This window comes from Ornithorhynchus anatinus, chromosome 2 (assembly GCF_004115215.2).
Source record: "Ornithorhynchus anatinus isolate Pmale09 chromosome 2, mOrnAna1.pri.v4, whole genome shotgun sequence".
NCBI lineage: Eukaryota > Metazoa > Chordata > Mammalia > Monotremata > Ornithorhynchidae > Ornithorhynchus > Ornithorhynchus anatinus.
The window spans coordinates 42,151,850-42,171,324 of NC_041729.1; the positions used below are offsets into that span (position 1 = coordinate 42,151,850).

At 49.1% G+C, this 19,475-nt stretch overlaps 1 protein-coding gene across 1 annotated transcript in view; it reads left to right on the forward strand.

The window, feature by feature from the left end:
- ADAP1 (ArfGAP with dual PH domains 1) overlaps window positions 1-19,475 on the forward strand; it is a 132,205-nt gene that overhangs the window by 105,798 nt on the left and 6,932 nt on the right. The window contains exons 5-10 of the mRNA XM_029057735.2: window positions 3,088-3,200; window positions 5,834-5,980; window positions 12,444-12,527; window positions 16,144-16,206; window positions 16,786-16,857; window positions 19,174-19,402. Coding sequence (XP_028913568.1) covers window positions 3,088-3,200; window positions 5,834-5,980; window positions 12,444-12,527; window positions 16,144-16,206; window positions 16,786-16,857; window positions 19,174-19,402 — 708 coding nt within the window. The remainder of the gene's footprint in view (window positions 1-3,087; window positions 3,201-5,833; window positions 5,981-12,443; window positions 12,528-16,143; window positions 16,207-16,785; window positions 16,858-19,173; window positions 19,403-19,475) is intronic.

Genomic DNA, 19,475 nt, shown 5'->3' on the forward strand with positions numbered 1-19,475 from the left:
TAGTGAACATATCAGGGGACCTGGGTTCTAATCCCAGCTCTGCCACTTGCCTGCTGTGTGGCCTTGGGCAAATCACTTCACTTCTCCATGCTTCAGTTTCCTCATCTGTAAAATGGAGGTTACATTCCTGCTCTCCCTTCCACTTAGACTCCGAGCCCCATTTTGGAAAGGGACTGTGTCCTATCTTGTTATGTTGTATCTCTGCCAGCACTTAGTACAGTGCTTGGCACAGAATAAGCTCTTAACAAGTACAGTTGTTATTATCATTCTCATCACTATTAGTCTTATACTTTGCTTCTTCCCTTTTCTGTAATTTAGTTCATTGTCTACTTCCCCTCCTCCAGACTGTAAGATCCTCAAAGGCAGTGATTGTCTCTGTCAATCAATCAATCAATGGTATTTGTTGAGCACCTACTGTGTGCAGAGCACCATACTAAGCACTTGGGAGAGTACAATATAACAGAGTTGGTAGGCACATTCCCTACCCACAATCAGCTTACAGTCTAGAGGGAGAGAGACATTAATATAAATAAATTACACATATAATTCTACTAACCCTATCATCTTCTCCAAATTGCTTAGTTCCATTTCTTTATACTCAGTAAATAGTATCGATTGAGTCCTGGGCCTTTACGTTGGGGAGGGAGACGGGGGACCCACTTTCATGGCGACCTGGAGGGAGCAGAATTGGGGTGTTAGCGTGGAGGGACGTACCTGGCACCCAGCCTGCTAGTTTTTGGGGTTTTTTTTAACCGACGTCTGTCTCTGGAGGTCAGTAAAAACAGAAGTGTTCTTTGTTCGGTCATCCCACACGTCGGGGAATCTCTCGCTGGGCAGATGAGGGGCTGCTGCAGAGAGGTCAGGACCACACAGCATTTTAAAATTAAACCCAGACTCCGAGTCGGTACAGTCGCTGAGCCGTGCACAGTAAGAAAGCCAAAGAGGTGAGCAGTGAGCTCCAAATAGTTCCCATCCCTGACATCTGTCTCAAGTTATCATTCTGCTTACAATGTGGCATTCCAGCGGTCTGCTGGGTATTTTGGGCTCTTGGGCTATTGTAGAGTTAAATTGCAGAATTAGCATCGGCAGACTTGTCCTGGTGGGTTTATGCTTACGATACCAGCGAGGAATTTCTCTAATACCCTTTAGGGTGTGATTTTTCAATTTGAGGCTGAGATCGGGCCTCTTCAGTAGCAGTCATATTTATTGGGCTCCCACTTGGGACAGTGCACAGAGAAGCAGCATGACCTAGTGCATAGAGCACAGGCCCGGGAGTCAGAAGCAACTGGGTTCTAATTCCGGCTCCTCCATTTGTCTGCTGTGTGACCTTGGGCAAGTCACTTCACTCCTCTGTGCCTCAGTTACCTCATCTGTAAAATGAGGATTAAGACTGTGAGCTCCCTGTGGAACAGGGACTGATGAGCTTATATGTACTCCCATGCCTGTAGATTACAGTACCTGTCACATAGTAAGTAGTTAACAAATACCATTAGAAAAAGGTAGGTGTTTGAGCAATACAAAATAACAAAGTGACATGTTCCCCGGCCTAACAGGGGAGACAAACATAAAAATATCCGTAATTGGAATGTGAGTATGTGTATGTGTTTTAAACCTGCCAAAGTCAGTAGAGTTAAAAACAAGTCTTGATGTGTGTAGTGGTAGAGATTGCACAGTAAGGCATCGAAATGCAGAAGGCTTTTTCAAGAGAACAACGACCGTGTAAACTGGAACAGCTTCCTGAAGGTCATTTTTACTTCTTCGTCACTTGTTTTGCTGCAGCCTGCAAGCCAGTGGCTTTCTTAAGCTAAAATGTTGTCTTGAAAAACTTCTGCAGCAGAAAGTCACTAAAGCCATTTCTCCTTGTCCCAATTTCAGCAGCACTTATTACTATTATCAATAATGATAACAATTGTGGTATTTTGTTGAACGCTTACTATGTTCCAAGCACTGTATTAAGTGCTGAGGTAGATGCAAGATAATCAGGTTAGACACAGTCCCATGTGGGACTCACAGTCTAAATAGAAGGGAAAACAGGTATAATCCTGTTTTACATATGAGGAAACTGAGGCAAGAGAATTTAAGTGACATGGCCAAGGTCACAAAGCGGACAAGTGCTGGAGCCAAGATTAGAACCAAGTCCTCTGATTCCTAGGCCATTGTTCTTTCCTCTGAATCAGTATTTTATAGCAGGCATACAGATACAGGCGTATACAGGCAGATGTAGGCATACAGGCTGGCCACTTTTACTCTGTTATATTTGCAAATTAAGAAGGGAAGCCTACAGTAGGAAGCTAAACAACATCAAGTTTGCCCCTTGAGAACAGAACTCCTGAGACTCGGGTCCCTCAAACCACCACAGGACTCAGGGAGGGCGAGAGAAGGAGGGAGGGAGGAAGGATTAATTGATTCCCGAATATGCCTAAATAGCTCATGCTGCTTACTTCCCATGGAATTTTCAAGGGAAAATATTATCCTCTCCCTTTAATGGCCTAGTGGTGTTAGGGGTTGATTTTTCTCTTCTCGGTTCCTTCTCACACCCCACTTTCCGTGATCCAAGTCCCCTACCCTTGAGATGGGGTTAGCAGAGCCCAGTAGCAGATACACACTGGGGCAGGGATAGACACAAGCCAATCAGGTTGGACACAGCCCACGTTCCACCTAGGGCTCACAGTCTTAATGCCCATTTTACAGATGAAGTAACTGAGGCACAGAGAAGTTAAGTGACTTGCCCAAGGCTACACTGCAGACAAGTGGAGGAGCTGGGATTAGAATCCGAGTCCTCCTGATTTCCAGACCCTTGCTCTATCCACTAATATACGCTGCTTCTCTTGAGGGCCCCCACCCACTCTGCCCGAGACACAAGGAATGGCCTCCCTTCCCTCCATTTCATCTGCCCCTCCACAGGAACCATTGTGGTCTAGAGGGCTGAAACAGTAAAAAAAAAAAAAAAGCAAAAGGAGGGTTGGCAGCCCCTCAGGTGAGTCTCAAATGAGCCCTCTGCACTTCATGCTTAGAGGAATATTTTGGGGGTATTTTTTGGTTGTGTTTCTCCAGGCTTTTGGGTAAACTCTCTCCCACCTCCTGTAGGTTACCGAGAAGGGTTTCTCTGGAAGCGAGGCCGGGACAACGGACAATTCCTAAGCCGAAAGTTTGTGCTGACAGAACGTGAAGGAGCGCTGAAATATTTCAACAAAAATGATGTAAGCCTGGGGCTCCTGGGGAGGTCGGTGTGGGAGGGCTGGTCTTCTCAGGGGTGGGTTTTGGGGGCCTGGGGTTGAGGTGTGCTGGGGGGTGTGGGGGGACCTGTTCCGAAGAAATTTATCATCTTGCTTGCTCCCTGAGGCAACCGCCGAGCCGCCTGTTGGACCCTGGCCACAATTACCCTCCATACTTTCCCTGAGCAGGGCCCCTACCGTTCTGCCCGGCTCTCCTGGGTTTGGGGGATGCTCACCCACCCCTGGCCAGGTGACTGCCATTCTGCCTGGTTAAGGGACGCGCACCCATCCCTGGTCAGGTGACTGCTGACTGCAGGAGAGCGTGGGCAGAGAAGTTCCAGCAGCGCCGGGAGCCAGAGCGCAGTCTTAAAACATCCGTCGGCCCTGGAGGAGGATGTGTCAGCCTGGAAAGAGCTAATGAGGGAGGCAAATTGGCTGTTTGGTGGGAAAGTTTGGGCTCCTTTTAAAGTCCCAGAGATCTAGACAGGGAGGGGGTGGTGGCGGTGATTCTAAGTGGGTGTGGAGGAACGCATTGCCCAGGGTTCCCTCTCTCCCCATCTCCCATACCAGCCCCCTCCCTGTCCCACTCCAAGGTGGTCTTCTCCTGGATCAAAGCCAAATGGCCAACAGACAACCAGCATCCTTCCTTATCTGTTCCTCTGCCACTTGGCATCAGGCCCCAGTGATTCCCAGAAAACCTGCCTCCATCCTGTGAAGCCTGGGGTTTCACCCCCAGGCATTGCGCCCACCCGCAAAGGACATGACTCCCTCCTTGGGTTAGGGTCCCCTCCGGGTCAGAACCCCTCTTCCCAGAGAAGCAGCTTGGCTCAGTGGATAGAGAGTGGTCCTGGGAGTCAGAAGGACCTGGGTTCTAATTACGGCTCTGCCACAAGTCTTCTGTGTGACCTTGAGTAAGTCTCTTCAGTTCTCTGGGCCTCAGTTATCTCATCTGTAAAATGGGGATTAAGGCTTTGAAGCCTTATGTAAGACACAGACTGTGTCCATCCTGATTAATTTGTATCTACTCCAGCACTTAGAAAAGTGTTTGGCACGTAGTAAGTGCTTAACAAGTACAATAATAATTATTATTATGAACTGTGAATCAGCTGGGTGGGAGGAAGCATTAGAAATCTAGCTCTCCCTTCCCTTTCCCCCCAATCCAGGAATAGGGAAGAGAGCTGCTCAGAGTAAAAGTCCAAATCCGGCTCTCCTCCCCTCAATGTTTGTCTCCTCCGACTGCTGAAAAGAAAATGGCACAGCCCAGGCTGCACAGGAACAGCAGGCTGTGGTGGGTGTGACAGCCCCCACATAATCAGATCTGAGCAGAGTCCCCCATCTGTGTCCTCGAGTGACTTCTGGCATGTTGGAGAGCCAACACAGTCCCTCCCAGGGCCCGTGGGGAGTCTCGGGTGAAGGAGCCCAGTGGAATCCCCTCACGGAGCGGGCTAGTAAATCATCAGCGGTTTGGGCTGCGTCAGGGAGGAACTCGCCCTACCTGGGAACGGAGGAGACTTGGAGCAGGATGGAAAGTAGAGGAACCTAGTCAGGAGAGGAGGTGGGGAGAACCTATGGAAGCAATTGAGTCAGTTCCGGTTTATTCTGGGATTTTCTGGAGCTCCTCAGAGGCCAGGAAAGTCAGAGATTGGAAGACTCTGGGCCTCTGCTTCTTCATCTGTAAAACAGAGATTAGACTGACACCTAAGTGGGTCAGGGACTGTGTGTGACTGGACTGTATCCATTCAGTTGTATTTATTGAGCACTTACTGTGTTCAGATTACTGTACTAAGTGCTTGGAAGAGTACAGTATAACAATACAGACACATGCTCTGCCCACAAAGAGTTCTGAGCTCTTTATCTACTCCAGTGCTTAACGTGGTGCTTGGCGCATAGTAAGCACTTAACAAATATTGCTGGGATCATTCCTGTCATGATTAAGTCCACCCGGTGGGGCTAGTCGAGACGTGGACTGGTCCCGCGGAATGAACAGCTTGCAGAGATGCAGAGGGATGTGCTGGGGTTTGTCTGTCAATCAGTCAGTTGTATTTATTGAGAACTTACAGTGTGCAAAGCACTGAACTAAGCAGTTGGGAGAGTACAGTGTAACAATAAAAGAGGTACATTCCCTGCCCACAAGGAGCTTAGAGAGGGAGCTGGAGGGCTGCAGGAGTATATATTGAGAACTTATCATGTGCAGAGCCCTAGGTGGTTGATTGGCTCTTCCTGAAGGCAGCCTGGCCCAGGCAGGCCAGAGGACGTGTTTTCTACCAAGTGGCAGTCGGAACCACTGGGAGAGCAGAGTGCTGGGTGTCACCAACCACGTTATTGGGCCACGAGCCAACCAGACTAGTACAGGGGCCCGTGAAGAATTTCTCCAGGGCCGAACGGCTCGGAGGAAGCAGTGGGCTATCTGGGCCCCACAGACCTGCAACCAGCCAGTAGCCGTGATCAGAGGCATCCCCGGAAGGGCGGACTGAGGGCAGAGTGCCGGGAGCCGGGACGAAGAGGAAGCCACCTTGGGCCTGAGCCCCAACAAAGAAGCTCTTGGTGCACAAGACCTTGGGGTAATGGGCGGGGTGTCTGCCATTCATTTGTTTACTCGTTTGGACCTTGTTTTCCAGGCAAAAGAGCCCAAAGCAATTATGAAAATTGAACACTTAAATGCAACTTTCCAGCCTGCCAAGATTGGGAACCCAAATGGCCTCCAGATCACTTATTTGAAAGACAACAGCACCAGGAACATTTTTGTGTATCATGAAGACAGCAAGGTAATGGGCCCACTTTGAGGAGAAAGAGCCCGGTAGGGGTGGGGGCCCCCGACCCAGTGGCCAGAGCCCACTGCCAACAATCCAGCCCCCCGGAGCTCTCTCTAGAGAAGCATTGTGGCTTAGTGGATAGAGCCCGGGCCTGAGAGTCAGAAGTACCTGGGTTCTAATCCCGGCCCTGCCGCTTGTCTGCTGTGTGACCTTCCCTTCACTTCTCTGTGCCTTGGTTACCTCATCTGTAAAATGGGGATTAAGACTGTGAGTCCTATATGGGACATGGACTCTGTCCAACCTGATTATGTTGTATCTACCCCAGTGCCTGGCACCTAGTAAGCACTTAACAAATACCAGAATTATTATTACTATTATTATTATTCACTAACATAAGGGAGTAAAGCCCTTCCTTGCTGGTGTGTTCCAGAAAACCTGTGGGAAAATCGCTCCATCAGTTCCAGGATCAAGCCTGGAAGGGGCCCCGACGCCAGACTGGGGAGATTGGTTCAGCCTCCACCCACTTCTCCACCAGTCTCACGGGGTTATTCCCCAAGCCACGACCATCTGGGCAGAGCTGGAAGCTGGCCACGGCTTTAGCCCTGTTTTGGTGGAAGACTCTGTCAGGGCAGGTAGGAGTTTAGGCATATTTTAGAGCTGAAAAAAAAGGGTGTCTGAAGAGTGGCTGTGATCGCTACAGAGAACACTAGTTCCCCAGGCTTATGGGGAGAAGAGCTTTCCCTGCTCAGTCTCCCAGCTTGCCCCATGCCTGGGCTCTGCCTGCCTCCAACCCAAGGAGGCCAAACCAGGCACTCTGCTGGGCAAGAGGTCCAGTTGTATCATCCCCTGCCCTCCTCCTCTTCCCTTCTCCCCAAACCTCTACAGGCATCGGGGTGCATAGGTTGGGGCCTTTGCCTGGGATGTGTAGGTGGGTAAAATTAGGGAGAAGACCTGCAATTCCTCCCCAGCTTCAGCTCTACCCAGGTCAGTCTATGCACACTGAGGGCTGCTGCAGTCTTCACGGCTGCACCTGGAAATGCAGCCCTTAAATCAGAAGGCGGAGATATGTCCCCACACCCTGCAGTCCATCCTCACTACCCCACAAAGGGGTGACCAATAAAGCTGATCCATCAGTAGTATTTATTGAGTACTTCCATGTGCAGTGCACTGTACTAAGAGTTTGGGAAAGGACAATATGATAAAGTTAGTAGAATAAACAGCATGGCCTAATGGATAGAGGACGGGCCTGGGAGTAAGAAGGACCTGGGTTCTAATTTCAGCTCTTGTACTCATTAGCTGTGTGACCTTGGGCAAGTCACTTCACTTCTCTGTGCCTCAGTTACCTCATTTGTAAAATGGGGATTAGGGTTGTGAGCCCCATGTGGGACAGGGACTGTGTCTAACGTGGTTATCTTGTATCTACTCCAGTGTTTAGTACAGAGCCTGGCACATAGTAAGAGTTTAACAATTACCATTTAAAAGAAATGTGACTCCTGCCCGCAAGGAGCTTGCGGTCTGCAGGATATTTCCTTCTTTCTGCCACCAAGACAGCTGACAATTGACCTGGATCATCCAGGCCCAAGACCCCCACAGGTCTAACCAAAATCATCCAAGCAGCCAATATCTCTGAGTGGAGCCTGCCATGGCCAGGGAAGGAGCAGCAAATGTAAGGGCTCTGGGAAAGACCTCGCTAGCCCTCTTGCCCCCACAGGAACCAAGATCCTCTCCCCAGTTACCTTATGGGGAAGCTGAGGCCCCGAAAGGGCGTGTGATGGGTCTCAAGCCAAAGAGGAGTTTGGCGGGGAAGTCAGGCCTTCAGACTGTCCTCTCAGCCTCTCCACAAGCAGCTGAGCTGTTCTGTGAGCAGAGGGCTAAAGCCCGGAGGCCGTGAAGTTGGGATGCTGTGAGAGCTGTCCGACCCTCCCCTCCCCTCTTTTCCCCCTCCCTCCTTCTTTCTCTCCCTCTTTGGGACAAGGTCTGTGCCTGGAGCCAGTGGAACCATCACAAAGGTGTAACTGATTTGGCTTTTGGAAAAGGATATTCTGCTTTAAGGCCAGGTCTAGGTTAGTAAGTGGCTTTGCGGGAGGCTTGAACTACCTGGATAATTCTGTTCAGAGTGTGGGGCTCTTTGACCTGGGTGATCCAGGGACAGAAAGAGGGAAAAAGACTGCCAGGTCCAAGTGTCACCTTAAATGATTCCCCATTTAGAAAGCGTGGCCTGTGCTGAACAGATCTAGGCATCCAGGAAGGAGACTGACAAACACTTTTCTCCCCCCAGCCCCAGAAAAGAGAAACTCTTCACCAGCAAATAAGAGCCTCCGGCAAAACCTACATGTTCATTTCAAGTAATTGGATTGAGTCATTTTGTTTCTAGCACCATTGCCCCTCCATATCCTTATTGCTCTGCTCTTGGGCTTAACTGTGGGCCCTTTTCCTGAGGTCTGGTTTCCTGTCTGTAGCTGAAGTTCCACTCGCAGGAAAATCTCTTGAAAGTCCCAAACTACCTAGCCTTGCCTCAAAAGCCAGGATGAGCAGGAGACTGAGAGAGACAGACAGACACTAAGCCTCAACCAATCTTCACATTCAAAACTGTTAACCATTTCATGCTGTGAGGCTTTGGATAACTCCTTTAACTTTTCTGTGCCTATTTTCCCTCCCCCTTAGACTGTGAGCTCCATGAGGAACAAGGATTGGGTCCCATCTGATTATCTTGTTTCTACCCCAGTGCTTGGCCCAGGGCCTGGCACTTAGTACAAGCTTAACAAATACCACAGTTATTATTCCAGATAAGAATCTTAAGCTCCTCCTGCCCTCCCCTCAGACTCTGCCCCTCTGTCCATCTCTTTTCCCCATTCCATCTTTTCTGTTCCAGACCCTCCTAAGCCCCATCTCCCAACCTCTTATTTAGAAAGAGAACCAGGATGCCTCAAGAAGCAAGAGACTATAGGCACTAATTGTAAGCTCCTTGAGGGCAAGGGTCAAGTTTTCTAACTTTCTTAGACTTCTCCCAGGCACTTAATACAGTCTTATGCCTGGAGTGGGCATTCAATAAATACCATTGCCTGCCTCAGCAATTGAAGCATCACAATCTGAAAACATCATATGACTGAGTGCCATAGACCGAAAAATTCCTTTAGTTGGAAGAGTGAGCAAGTGCTCCTGGCGGGGAGGTGAGTGGTAGCCAGAAAGAGCTGGCTGGGGGTGGGGCTGGGTGCCACTGTCTCCGTGCTGCCCCCTGCCCCCACCAGGACCCACAGACTTCCCTCCCACCTGCTCTTTCAGGGGCTTTGGAGTGAGAGGCTACTGTTTGGAAGCTGGGGCACAGCTGGTCATTTGCTTTATCTCTCAATATACTGGGAAAATTCCCAACAGCTCAGGGGGCAACTGGTCTATGAACCCGTTTCCTGTTTGGCCTAGGCTCTCTTCTCATTCAGTTGGAAGCTCGGCAGCTAGGACTCTTGGACTTTCAAGTCCAGTCAGGGATCTACTTCCTAATCTGCCATTTTCTCTGAGGTTCCAACCTCCATTTCTCCATTTGGTGAGAGACTATTTCTTGCTCAGGCCCATGAGAGAACATACCCTCCTCCCCAATTACGGCTGCCTTATCCTGTTAGGTTTCTCTTTGAAGCATCATCTCTTCTTCCTGCTCATCCCTCTCCCTGCCCTCCTCTCTCTTTCCCTCAAAAGCCCTAAGAGCTTGTCTAGGCCAGTTCCTAAACACTATGTCTCAAACCCTGACCTAAGCTCTAGAGGAGATATAATACAATCAGATCAGGCACAATCCCTGTCTCACAAGGGGCTCAAGGTCTAATTAGGATGGAGAACTGATATATAATCCCCATTTTATAGATGAGAAAACTGAGGCTCAGAGAAATTGACTTGCCTGAGCTCACACAGTGGGCAAGTGAAGGAGCCAGGCTTAGAACCCAGGTCCTCTGACTCCCAGACCCATGCTCTTTCTAGCAGGTCACGCTGAAGAAAACGACTTACAAATATTGGGAGGAGGAAGAACGGAAACATAACAGGGAGTGGAATAGATATATAAGGATTAAATCGCTAAATAATAAGTTGAATAGACAGTAAGAAATCATAATAAAAACTCCTACTCTTAAATTGAATGGTTACATTTCTCTAAATGGTATTGGTTTTTGGGGGATAAGGTTTGCTCTCTCATAAAATTCTAAACCAGTCTCTAAGGGGCACTGTGAGTTAAAATTGGCCACCAATTTCATGTTCATAATAATAATAATGTGTTAATAATAATGTTGGTATTTGTTAAACACTTATTATGTGCAGAGCACTGTTCTAAGCACTGGGGTAGATACAGGGTAATCAGGTTGCCCCACGTGAGGCTCACAGTTAATCCCCATTTTACAGATGAGGTAACTGAGGCCCAGAGAAGTGAAGTGACTAGCCCACAGTCACAAAGCTGACAAGTGGCAGAGCTGGGATTCAAACCCATGACCTCTGACTCCCAAGCCCCGGGCTCTTTCCTCTGAGCTACGCCACTTCTCTGTGTATTTTCTAATTCACCCATTCATGACAAACTCTTACTTAGAGTAAGAGCACCTTGACCTTTCCTGTGAACATTTGCACAACTGTTCCTTCCAACATCAAAGCCACTTCCATTCAGAGAGCTGTGCATTAGGGGGGAAGAATGGCCTCCCATTCCCTAAGGGTGTCCTCTCCAAAATGCATGGTGAGAGCATACATGATGTAAGAATTCACCAAGACACAAACTCCGGAGACATCTCAATTTTACAGGCCACCTTCAAGCGTTTTAAGCTCGGCGAGAGCTTAATTTGGCAAAAGGTCCTAAAGTTGGTAATAAAGAGCCAGCTGTGTTTTCAACAAGTTCTTTAATATGTGAGTGCTCACATTAGGCAATAGACTTTGGTCATTAGCCTCAAGAAAAAATGAGAGAGCAATGAAGCAGGAAGTAATGGAAAAAATGGCAGAAAACATTTTTATTGGAGAGAAATGCGAGCTTGCCTGGTGGCCTGCTTTGAGTCTGGTCTGGTGGATCTGGGCCTGGATTCCTGCTGACTCAGCCCCTGGATCCAGTCCCCCCAGATCCAGAGAGCTGGGGAGCGGAATCTCGAACCCTCCCACTTCTAGCCGGAGCCCTGGGAGCTAAGGTCTCTGTGTTTCCCAACCATCTCATCATTCAAACCAGTCCAGCGGCCAGGAGTCAGGGTAGGGACAAGAGATTGGAGAAGAAGAAGAAGGGGATACCCAGATGAGGGACCCTAGAGTAGGAACCCAAAATTGGTGTAAAATATTCCCAGCCCTTCTGGAGTACCTACTAAATATTCCCGCTTAAGCACTTGTCAAAAAATTATGTGTTTTCAGACACAGGAAAAATTTGAAACCTTAAGAAGCTAACTCCCTATTTCCCACTGACCATGTAATCAATCAATTAATTGTATTTATTGAGTAATAGTAGTGATAGTATTTATTAAGCACTTACTGCGGGCAAAGTACTGTCCTAAGCACTGGGAAGTTTGCAGAGGTGAGAATTAGACATGGCTCCTAGCCTACAAGGGACTCACAGTCTAAGGAATGAGACAGAAGAAGCGATTTCTTAAGGTATGGTGACTTCCAAGAACACAACTGCAGTGCCCGTGCCTGTTTCTATAAAATGGAAGTTTTCAGAGTTGGTCTGGGAAGAGTTCCCTTCTCTTCATACCGAAGGTTCAGCACCTTCTCCACTGGGGCCCAATCTTCATCATCCACTTTGTCTTCCTTCCTGCAACCTAATGACTTCCAGCTTCATTGACTCCCCCGGTTACCATGGATAATTAATAATAATGATGATTGTGGTATTTGTTAAGTATTTACGGAGTGCCAGACACTGTTCTGTGCGCTGGGGTAGGTACAAGATAATCGGGTTGGACACAGTCCCTGTCCCACATAGGGCTCACATTTGTAATTCCCATTTTGCAGATGAGGGCACAGAGAAGTGAAGTGATTTGCCCAAGGTCACATAGCAGGCAAGTGGCAGAGCCAGAATTAGAACGCATGTCCTTCTGACTCCCAGGCCCGTGCTCTATCCACTAGGGAACACATTCAACCAATCAAGGGAGGTTCTTCATGAGCTTCCTCTTCTTGACCCTTCTAGACAGTAAGCTTGTCCTCTAAAATAAAAAATAAAATAAATGATGACATTTATTAAGCGCTTACTATATGCAAAGCACTGTTCTAAGTGCTGGAGAGGATATAAGGTGATCAGGTTATCCCACATGGGGCTCACAGTCCTAATCCCTATTTTACAGATGACGTAACTGAGGCACAGAGAAGTAAAGTGACTTGCCCAAAGTCACACAACTGACACTAGACTGTAAACTCACTGCAGGCAGGAAATGTGTCTGTTTATTGATATATTGTACTCTCCCAAGTACTTAGTACAGTGCTCTGCACACAGTAAGTGCTCAGTAAATACAACTGACTGACTGGCTTGCTTACTTTCTCCTAGGAAATCGTGGATTGGTTCAATGCCATCCGGGCAGCCCGCTTTCATTATTTACAAGTGGCATTCCCCGGAGCCAGTGATGTCGATGTGAGTTGATTTCTGTTTTATTAGAGCGACGCTTCAAATCTTGCCAAGAGGTGTGCTGGAACATCGGGCCTGGCTGATCTGCTGAGCGGACTGCCCAATTGGCAGGGGGCTGCAAGGGGTCGGCGCATGGGTTCGGAAACAGGGGAAAGGTTGGCGTGCCTGTGTCTTCTCCCATCTCTGTGAAGAGCTGCCGCCTGAGGGAATGTGACTTGAGCTACACCCTGATAGAAGTATGAATATAGATGGAGTGGAACGCGGGTGATCCAACATTTGGTTACCTGGACCCCCAGGCATGAGCTAGTTGGATTCCAGCAGGAGGGATAGGAAGAGTGTGGATCATTGAACGAGATTTGGCGCAGGCCTTCCCAAGAGAGCCATGCCCCATTTTGTTTGGAAACTCAAACTGTAGGCTATCTGAGTTGGCCATGGTCCAGATATGTAGATAATCAGCCTTTTTCTGCAGAAGCAAGTAGTGTTGAGGGGAAGGATGTGGATGGAGGCTTTTTCCAATTGTGACATTCTGACCAAGTGGATTTGTTTGCTCTCGCTTTCAGAAACAGCTACCTTTTCCTGATAATAATAGTATTTAAGCACTTATTATCGTGTGCCAAGCACTGTACTAGACACTAGGGTAGATACCAGATAACCCAGAAGCAGTCCCTGTCTTACAATGGGAATCACTGTCTAAGTAGGAGAGAAAACAGGTGTTGAATATCTGTTTTACACAAGGAAACTGAGGTAATGGAGAAATTATGTGCGTTGTCCAAGGTCACACAGCAAGCAAATGGCAGAGCCCGGATTAAAGCCTCGGTCTTCTGACTCTCAACCTTGTTATAAGAACAAGGGTTGCCCCCTTCACCCCCTCTCCTTAACACACCTTTCTTCTGAGGATAGTAAGACACTTCCCCCCAGAATACCTCCCCTCTCCTAGGAGAAGCCAGGCATTATGGTCCTGTTTTGCCTCAGCCTCTCAAAGAGGTGGTGGGTGAGCTGGAGGACCAGAGAGGGGCACCTCCCAACTCCCAGTCTATTGGTCGGGAAGTAGTTCTGCCCTTAAGAGGGGTTGCCCTCTGGAGCGGAACCCCCACCCCGGATGTCAATGCAGTGTGGGTGGGTGGAAGAAGTTTCCTAGACGTTAATTGCAGGAGTTTCCCTAGAGAATGGTCTTTCAGTAGTTGTGGTGCCAGGTTTAAAGCCACACACACCGCCAACTACACTGAGCACGGAAACACACACACATTCTCTCTCTCTCTCTCTCTCTCTCCCACACACTCAGGTTTAAGCTCCTTTGTGGTGTGGCATTATTTGATTTTTTCCTTTCTTTCTGGAAGGCGCCTGACACAATCACCTCCCCGTTCGAGCATCTTTAATTAGGCAGGATCACTTGTCACACCAATGTGACATTTCAAAGCCAGCCATTAAAAGCCCGTCTAAATTAAAAGCGGGTTAGAGGAGGAGGCAGCAGACGGTGGAGGGGGTTGGTTTCATCAGACCCGTCAGCCTCTCTGTCGTTTTCAGCAGGGAGTCTCCCAGCCGCATGCAGAAGTCTCGCGGCTCCCTGCTCCCCTGGCACCAGGATTGTTAAAAATAGCCCAGCCTTCCCTCACTGACGTTAAGAATAACTCAGGAAGCAAGAAGCCTGCAGGCTTTGAATGCAATCCCTGGTTTCTTTCTCTTTGGTGTAAGGGAGCCGGGTCCCCTGGTTTGTGGTTCCCGGTAAGAAAGCGAAGTCCGATCCTCAGGCAGCTGTCGTAACGAAGCTCAGAGAGCACTCGGGACAGGCCAATCCAGTTGGAACCAGGCCTTCCCATTAGATGGTAGTCGCCTGGAACTGCATCTGTTATTTAAGGGCCAAGCATAGTACAGTCATTAAAAAAGCCAACCCAGCACTGGAATGTATTAATTCACATGTGACATGCAAGAATGGAAAAGTATTCTTTCCACCCAAAGAGAAGCAGCGTAGCCTAGTGGCCTGGGGTTCAGAGGACCTGGGTTCTAATCCTGGCTCTGACACTTGCCTGCTGTGTGACCTGGGTGACTCACTTAATCTCTCTGTGCCTCAGTTACCTCATCTGGAAGATGGGGATTTAGACTGTGAGCCCCATGTGGGATATGGGCCTGTGTCCAACCTGGTTAACTTGTATCAACCCCAGCGGATTGGCACATAAGTAAGTGGTTAACAAATCCCATTTAAAAAAAACGAACAACAAAAACCTAAGCTTCTCTGCCTGGGCCTTTCCTTCCAAACTTTATCCACATCTGGTTCCCACACTTGAGAAAGTGGGCAGAAAAATGGGAGAGGGACCAGAGAACAATGAAAATAATGGATGGGCTGTAAGTAGCCTTGATGAGGAAAGTTGTTTTGCCTAGATAAGAGAAGCCTGGGGGGGATTGAATAACTGCCTTCAAGGCTAGAAGTTTTTATGGGGAAGATACCAACCAGATGTTCTTCTGGTCTACCTAGGGCCAAATAAGAAAAAATGGGTTCACATTGAAAAAAGGGAGATTTTGGTTTGGTTTTTGACCCTTAGAGTGATGGAGTATAAGAATTGGCTAACCCTGAAGGGGGCGGGGATAGAGCCCCCCCCCCCCCCCCCCCCCCCCCACCCCTGAGGAGAATGGGGAAGGAAAGGCTGGACATGAGATCTGTAATAAATAGCTTAATCCCTCACCTGCTAGGGAGGGACAGGGGGCAAGCTTGGCCTAGTGGATAGAGCACAGGCCTGGGAGTCAGTGGACCTGCTTTCTCATCCTGGCCATAGGCCTGCCATGTGACCTTGGGCAAGTGGCTTAACTTCTCTGTGCCTCAGTTGCCTCACCTGTAAAATGGGGATTAAATCCTACTTCCTCTTATATAGCCTCTGAGCTCCATGTGGGACAGGGACTAAGTCCAAACTGATTAACTTGTGTCTATCCAAGCACTTAGTGCTTGGCACATAGTAAGTGCTTAACAAACATCATAAAAAAGTCTCATGTACCTGGCCAACTCTCAAATGTCTTCCAACGCTGGAGTCAGTGATTCTGTGATTCTATAGTGCTAGACCCCCTGTGTGATGACCAACCAGCAAGCGCACCCTCACCTTCTCAAAAACACCTCCCTCCCGAATTCTCAAATCCATCCTGTGTGGATAAGAGCCAAGTGATCTCTGTGAACTTGAAGGCAGGCCCATCGGTTGTCATGGTTGGAGAAATGTCCATGTCCTCTCCTGGGCCGGCCTCTGGCTCAGCTGCTGCTTGGTAGAGCTGCTGGCCCAAGGGATTCCTGGCCCAGGGCCTTTGGCCGACGGCTAGAGGACAAGTTGCGTCTCTGCTCCGTGGATCCCGCGGAGAGCCCGAGATGTGACAGTCGGTCCGCGGGGCCCATCTGCCAGCTGGTGAGAGTTTCCAGCCAGGCTTCGGGAGAGACAGAGAGCTGTGGATCATTGAATACCCAGAAGTTTGACTCCTTCAAAAAGCCACCTGGAGCCAAGCCCTCAAGGGTCAGAGCGGAAAGCGGCCTGATGGGCTGTGTATGGGCGGCATCCTTCAGGGCCCGACCCCTCCTGCCGCCTCTGTTATCCTCGTGCCTCGACCCCTTGTGATCGTGTCTTCCTTTACTATGTTTTTTCTACTGCAGCTGGTGCCCAAACTTACCCGAAACTACCTGAAGGAAGGCTACATGGAGAAGACAGGCCCAAAGGTAGGAATGTGGCATACTGGGTTTCTCCTCTCGGGGCAGCGAGGGAAATCTGGGGGGTGTTAATGATTGAAAATGTAGCAAGCTGAGCTATTCGATCACCTCTCCATTTCAAAATGAGAGAAGGAGAGAAGGTTACAATTTAGAGGTGGAAGAGAAGGTTACAATTTAGAGGTGGACACCCTGGGTTAAAAAAGCGATGCAAACTTCCCTGAGGGTGATAATCCCAAATCGTGACTTTTTCTACTTAGTCTAGGGTATTCTCCCAAGTGTGTAGTACAGTGCTCTGTACACAGTAAACACTCCATCCATATCTCTGATTGATTGACTGATTGTCTCTCTGCATCCCTATAAACTCCAGCTTTAGTTGGGGCTGGGGGCCCTTGTGCTTTCTGCTCTACAAAGGCAGGGAAGGAAGGAGGGAGGCATGGGCTGGTCAGTGGTCAAAAGGGTCCAAGTCCCCTCCCCACCCACAATCAGCACCACTCTGGATCTCCCCACTAATTCAGCATCACCTGGAGCCCTCTAGGAGTGAGCAAGGTTGCATTCTTCTCATGCAGTGCATCTCTCCTTGCTCCTCAGCAAACAGAAGGCTTCAAGAAACGGTGGTTCACCATGGATGACAGGCGGCTCATGTATTTCAAAGACCCCCTGGTAAGGACCCGTGTTGAACTAAGCTGTGTGTGTGTATTATTTGATAAGCGCTTACTATGTGCCAAAACTATACTAAGCGCTGGGGTAGATACAAACTAATCAGGTTATTTTAGAATGAAACACCTGAAACCCACCCTCTGGCTCCCCTGGAGACTTTCCCAGCAGATGGGCAGTTCTCAGAAGTCCACGGGGTCCATGAGGTCCACTGCCCTCCTTTCCTCCCCAGGATTTTCCTGTGACCTCTGGGCAGCAACCAGCTCTGAGGAGCTGAGGGAGAAGGCGAGAGCTTTGTGGCTCTCCCCACCAGGCCGTCTGACCATCTGACCCAGGCCAGGTGGGTTTTAGCCTGGAACCCCTTGATGACCACAGACTACAGAATAAATTCCCATCCGGATAGGGAAGCAACCAAAAAAGAGGGAAGGGAGGGTTCACCTAATGGTGTTGGCCAGTTGGTTAACCCACTCTTGCTGGCTGCTTGGTTGAGGTTATCAGATTAGAAAAGTAGTATGGCCTAGTGGAGAGAGCACGTGCCTGGGGGTCAGAGGACCTAGGTCCTGATCCCAGCTCTGCCGTTTGCCTGCTGTGTGACCTTGGGCAAGTCACTTAACTTCTCTGAACCTCAGTTCCATCATCGCAAAATAGAGAGTCAATACCTGCTCTCTCTCCCCCGTAGACTGTGAGCCTCCTATAGGACCTGATGATCTTGTTTCTACCCCAGTGCTTCGTACAGTGTTTGGCTCATAGCAGACGCTTAACGGAAACCACGATTGTTATTGTTATTATTGTAACAGCGCCGCTGAACCCAAGTCAGTGGACTTTTTGAGTTGAAGACCAACTCCAGTTCGGTGTTGACCAGCGGTCAGGTTTCAAACTCAAATGTGACTACACCCCATTATCCCTCTAGACAGCAAACACCTTGTGGGCAGGGGGCATGTCTACCAACTCTGTTACATTGTAGTCTCCCAAGTGCTTAGTACAGTGCTCTGCACATAGTAAATTCTTAATAAATGCTATCAGTTTGTTTTGGTAGAGCTCTTTGACATTGGGTCAGGAGCAGGGTTTGCCCATCTCAGAGGGCATTTAGGGACATTCTGCTGTTGGCCTGATGGGCACCCTGCACTTTGTACTTTTCAGAAGCCTGCTTAGCTCCTCCTCCAACCCTGCTAATAATATTTATGGTACTTGTTAAGTACTTACTATGTGCCAAGCACTGTTGTAAGCACTGGGTTAAATCCATGTTAATCCAGTTAAACACAATCCCTGTCCCACATGGAGTTCACACTCGTAATCTTCATTTTATTAATGAGGAAGCTGAAGCTCAGAGAAGTTAAATGATTTGCCCAAGGTCACAGGGCAGACATGTGGTGGAATCAGGATTAGAACCCAGGTCTTCTGACCCCCAGGCCCATGCTCTATCCTCTAAGCCATGCTGCTTCTCTCTAGCAGATATTAGATGGAGAAGCAGCATGGCAAAGTGGAGAGAGCACAGGCCTGGGAGTCCGAAGGACCTGGGTTCTAATCCCAGCTCCGCCACATGTCTGCCCTGTGACCTTGGGCAAGTCACTTCACTTCTCTGGGCCTCAGTTCCCTCATCTGCAAAATGGGGATTAAGATTGTGAGCCCCACACATAACAACCTGTTTACCTTGTATCTACCCCAGCACTTAGTGCAGTGCTTGGCACATAGTAAGCGCTTAGCCTATATCATCATCATTATTATTAATTATTGTCATCTGGAGAGCAGGGACAATATGTATGCTTTTAAGTGCTCCATAGCGTGAACCGTCCCTCTAGGGACTCAGATAATACTTACTCATGCTGCTGCTATCGTAAGTACTACTATTAGGAATGGTGTATTTGTTCAGCACTTACTCTGTGCCAAGCCCTGTGCAAAGAATAGAGGGTAAATGTAGTACAGTCAGACTGGACACAGTCCCCATCCCATGGGGGCTCACAGCCTAAGAGGGGCAGGGGTTCCAGGCAAGTGGCAGAGCTGGGATTAGAACCCAGCTCTTCCCATCCCGGGCTCTTTTCTCATTACATAGGATGTGACCAATCCCTGAAAGCTTCAAACCCACTCGCCCCTCCTTCCCCAGTGCCCACTCCCGACCCCTGGCCCCCAGCTCATAGGACTGGCGGCAGGAGAGTTTGCCAAAAGCAGCCCAACCCCCAGTTCCTCATGGCCGAGGCGCAAAGGGACTTTGGTCAAGGCAGGCCGGGGCCGAGACCAGCCTCATGATGTCGCGGGCTTCCCCTTCAGGCGGCCGGACCGTCCGCTAACTTCTCTCTGATGGCTCGCTCGTCACCTCTACCCTAGGACGCCTTTGCCAGAGGGGAAGTGTTCATTGGCAGCAAGGAAAACAGCTACACGGTTCTGGAGGGCCTCCCCACCTCCACCCAGGGCAACCACTGGCCTCACGGCATCACCATCGTCACCCCCGACCGGAAGTTCCTCTTCGCCTGCGAGACTGAGAACGACCAGCAGGAGTGGATGGCGGCGTTTCAGAAAGTCATCAGCCGGCCGATGCTTCCTCAGGAGTATGCCGGTAAGACGGGATTCCCTGCCCCGGCCCCCAGGTAGTAGCATGTTTGTTAAGTTCGTTCATCCGTTCATTCAAT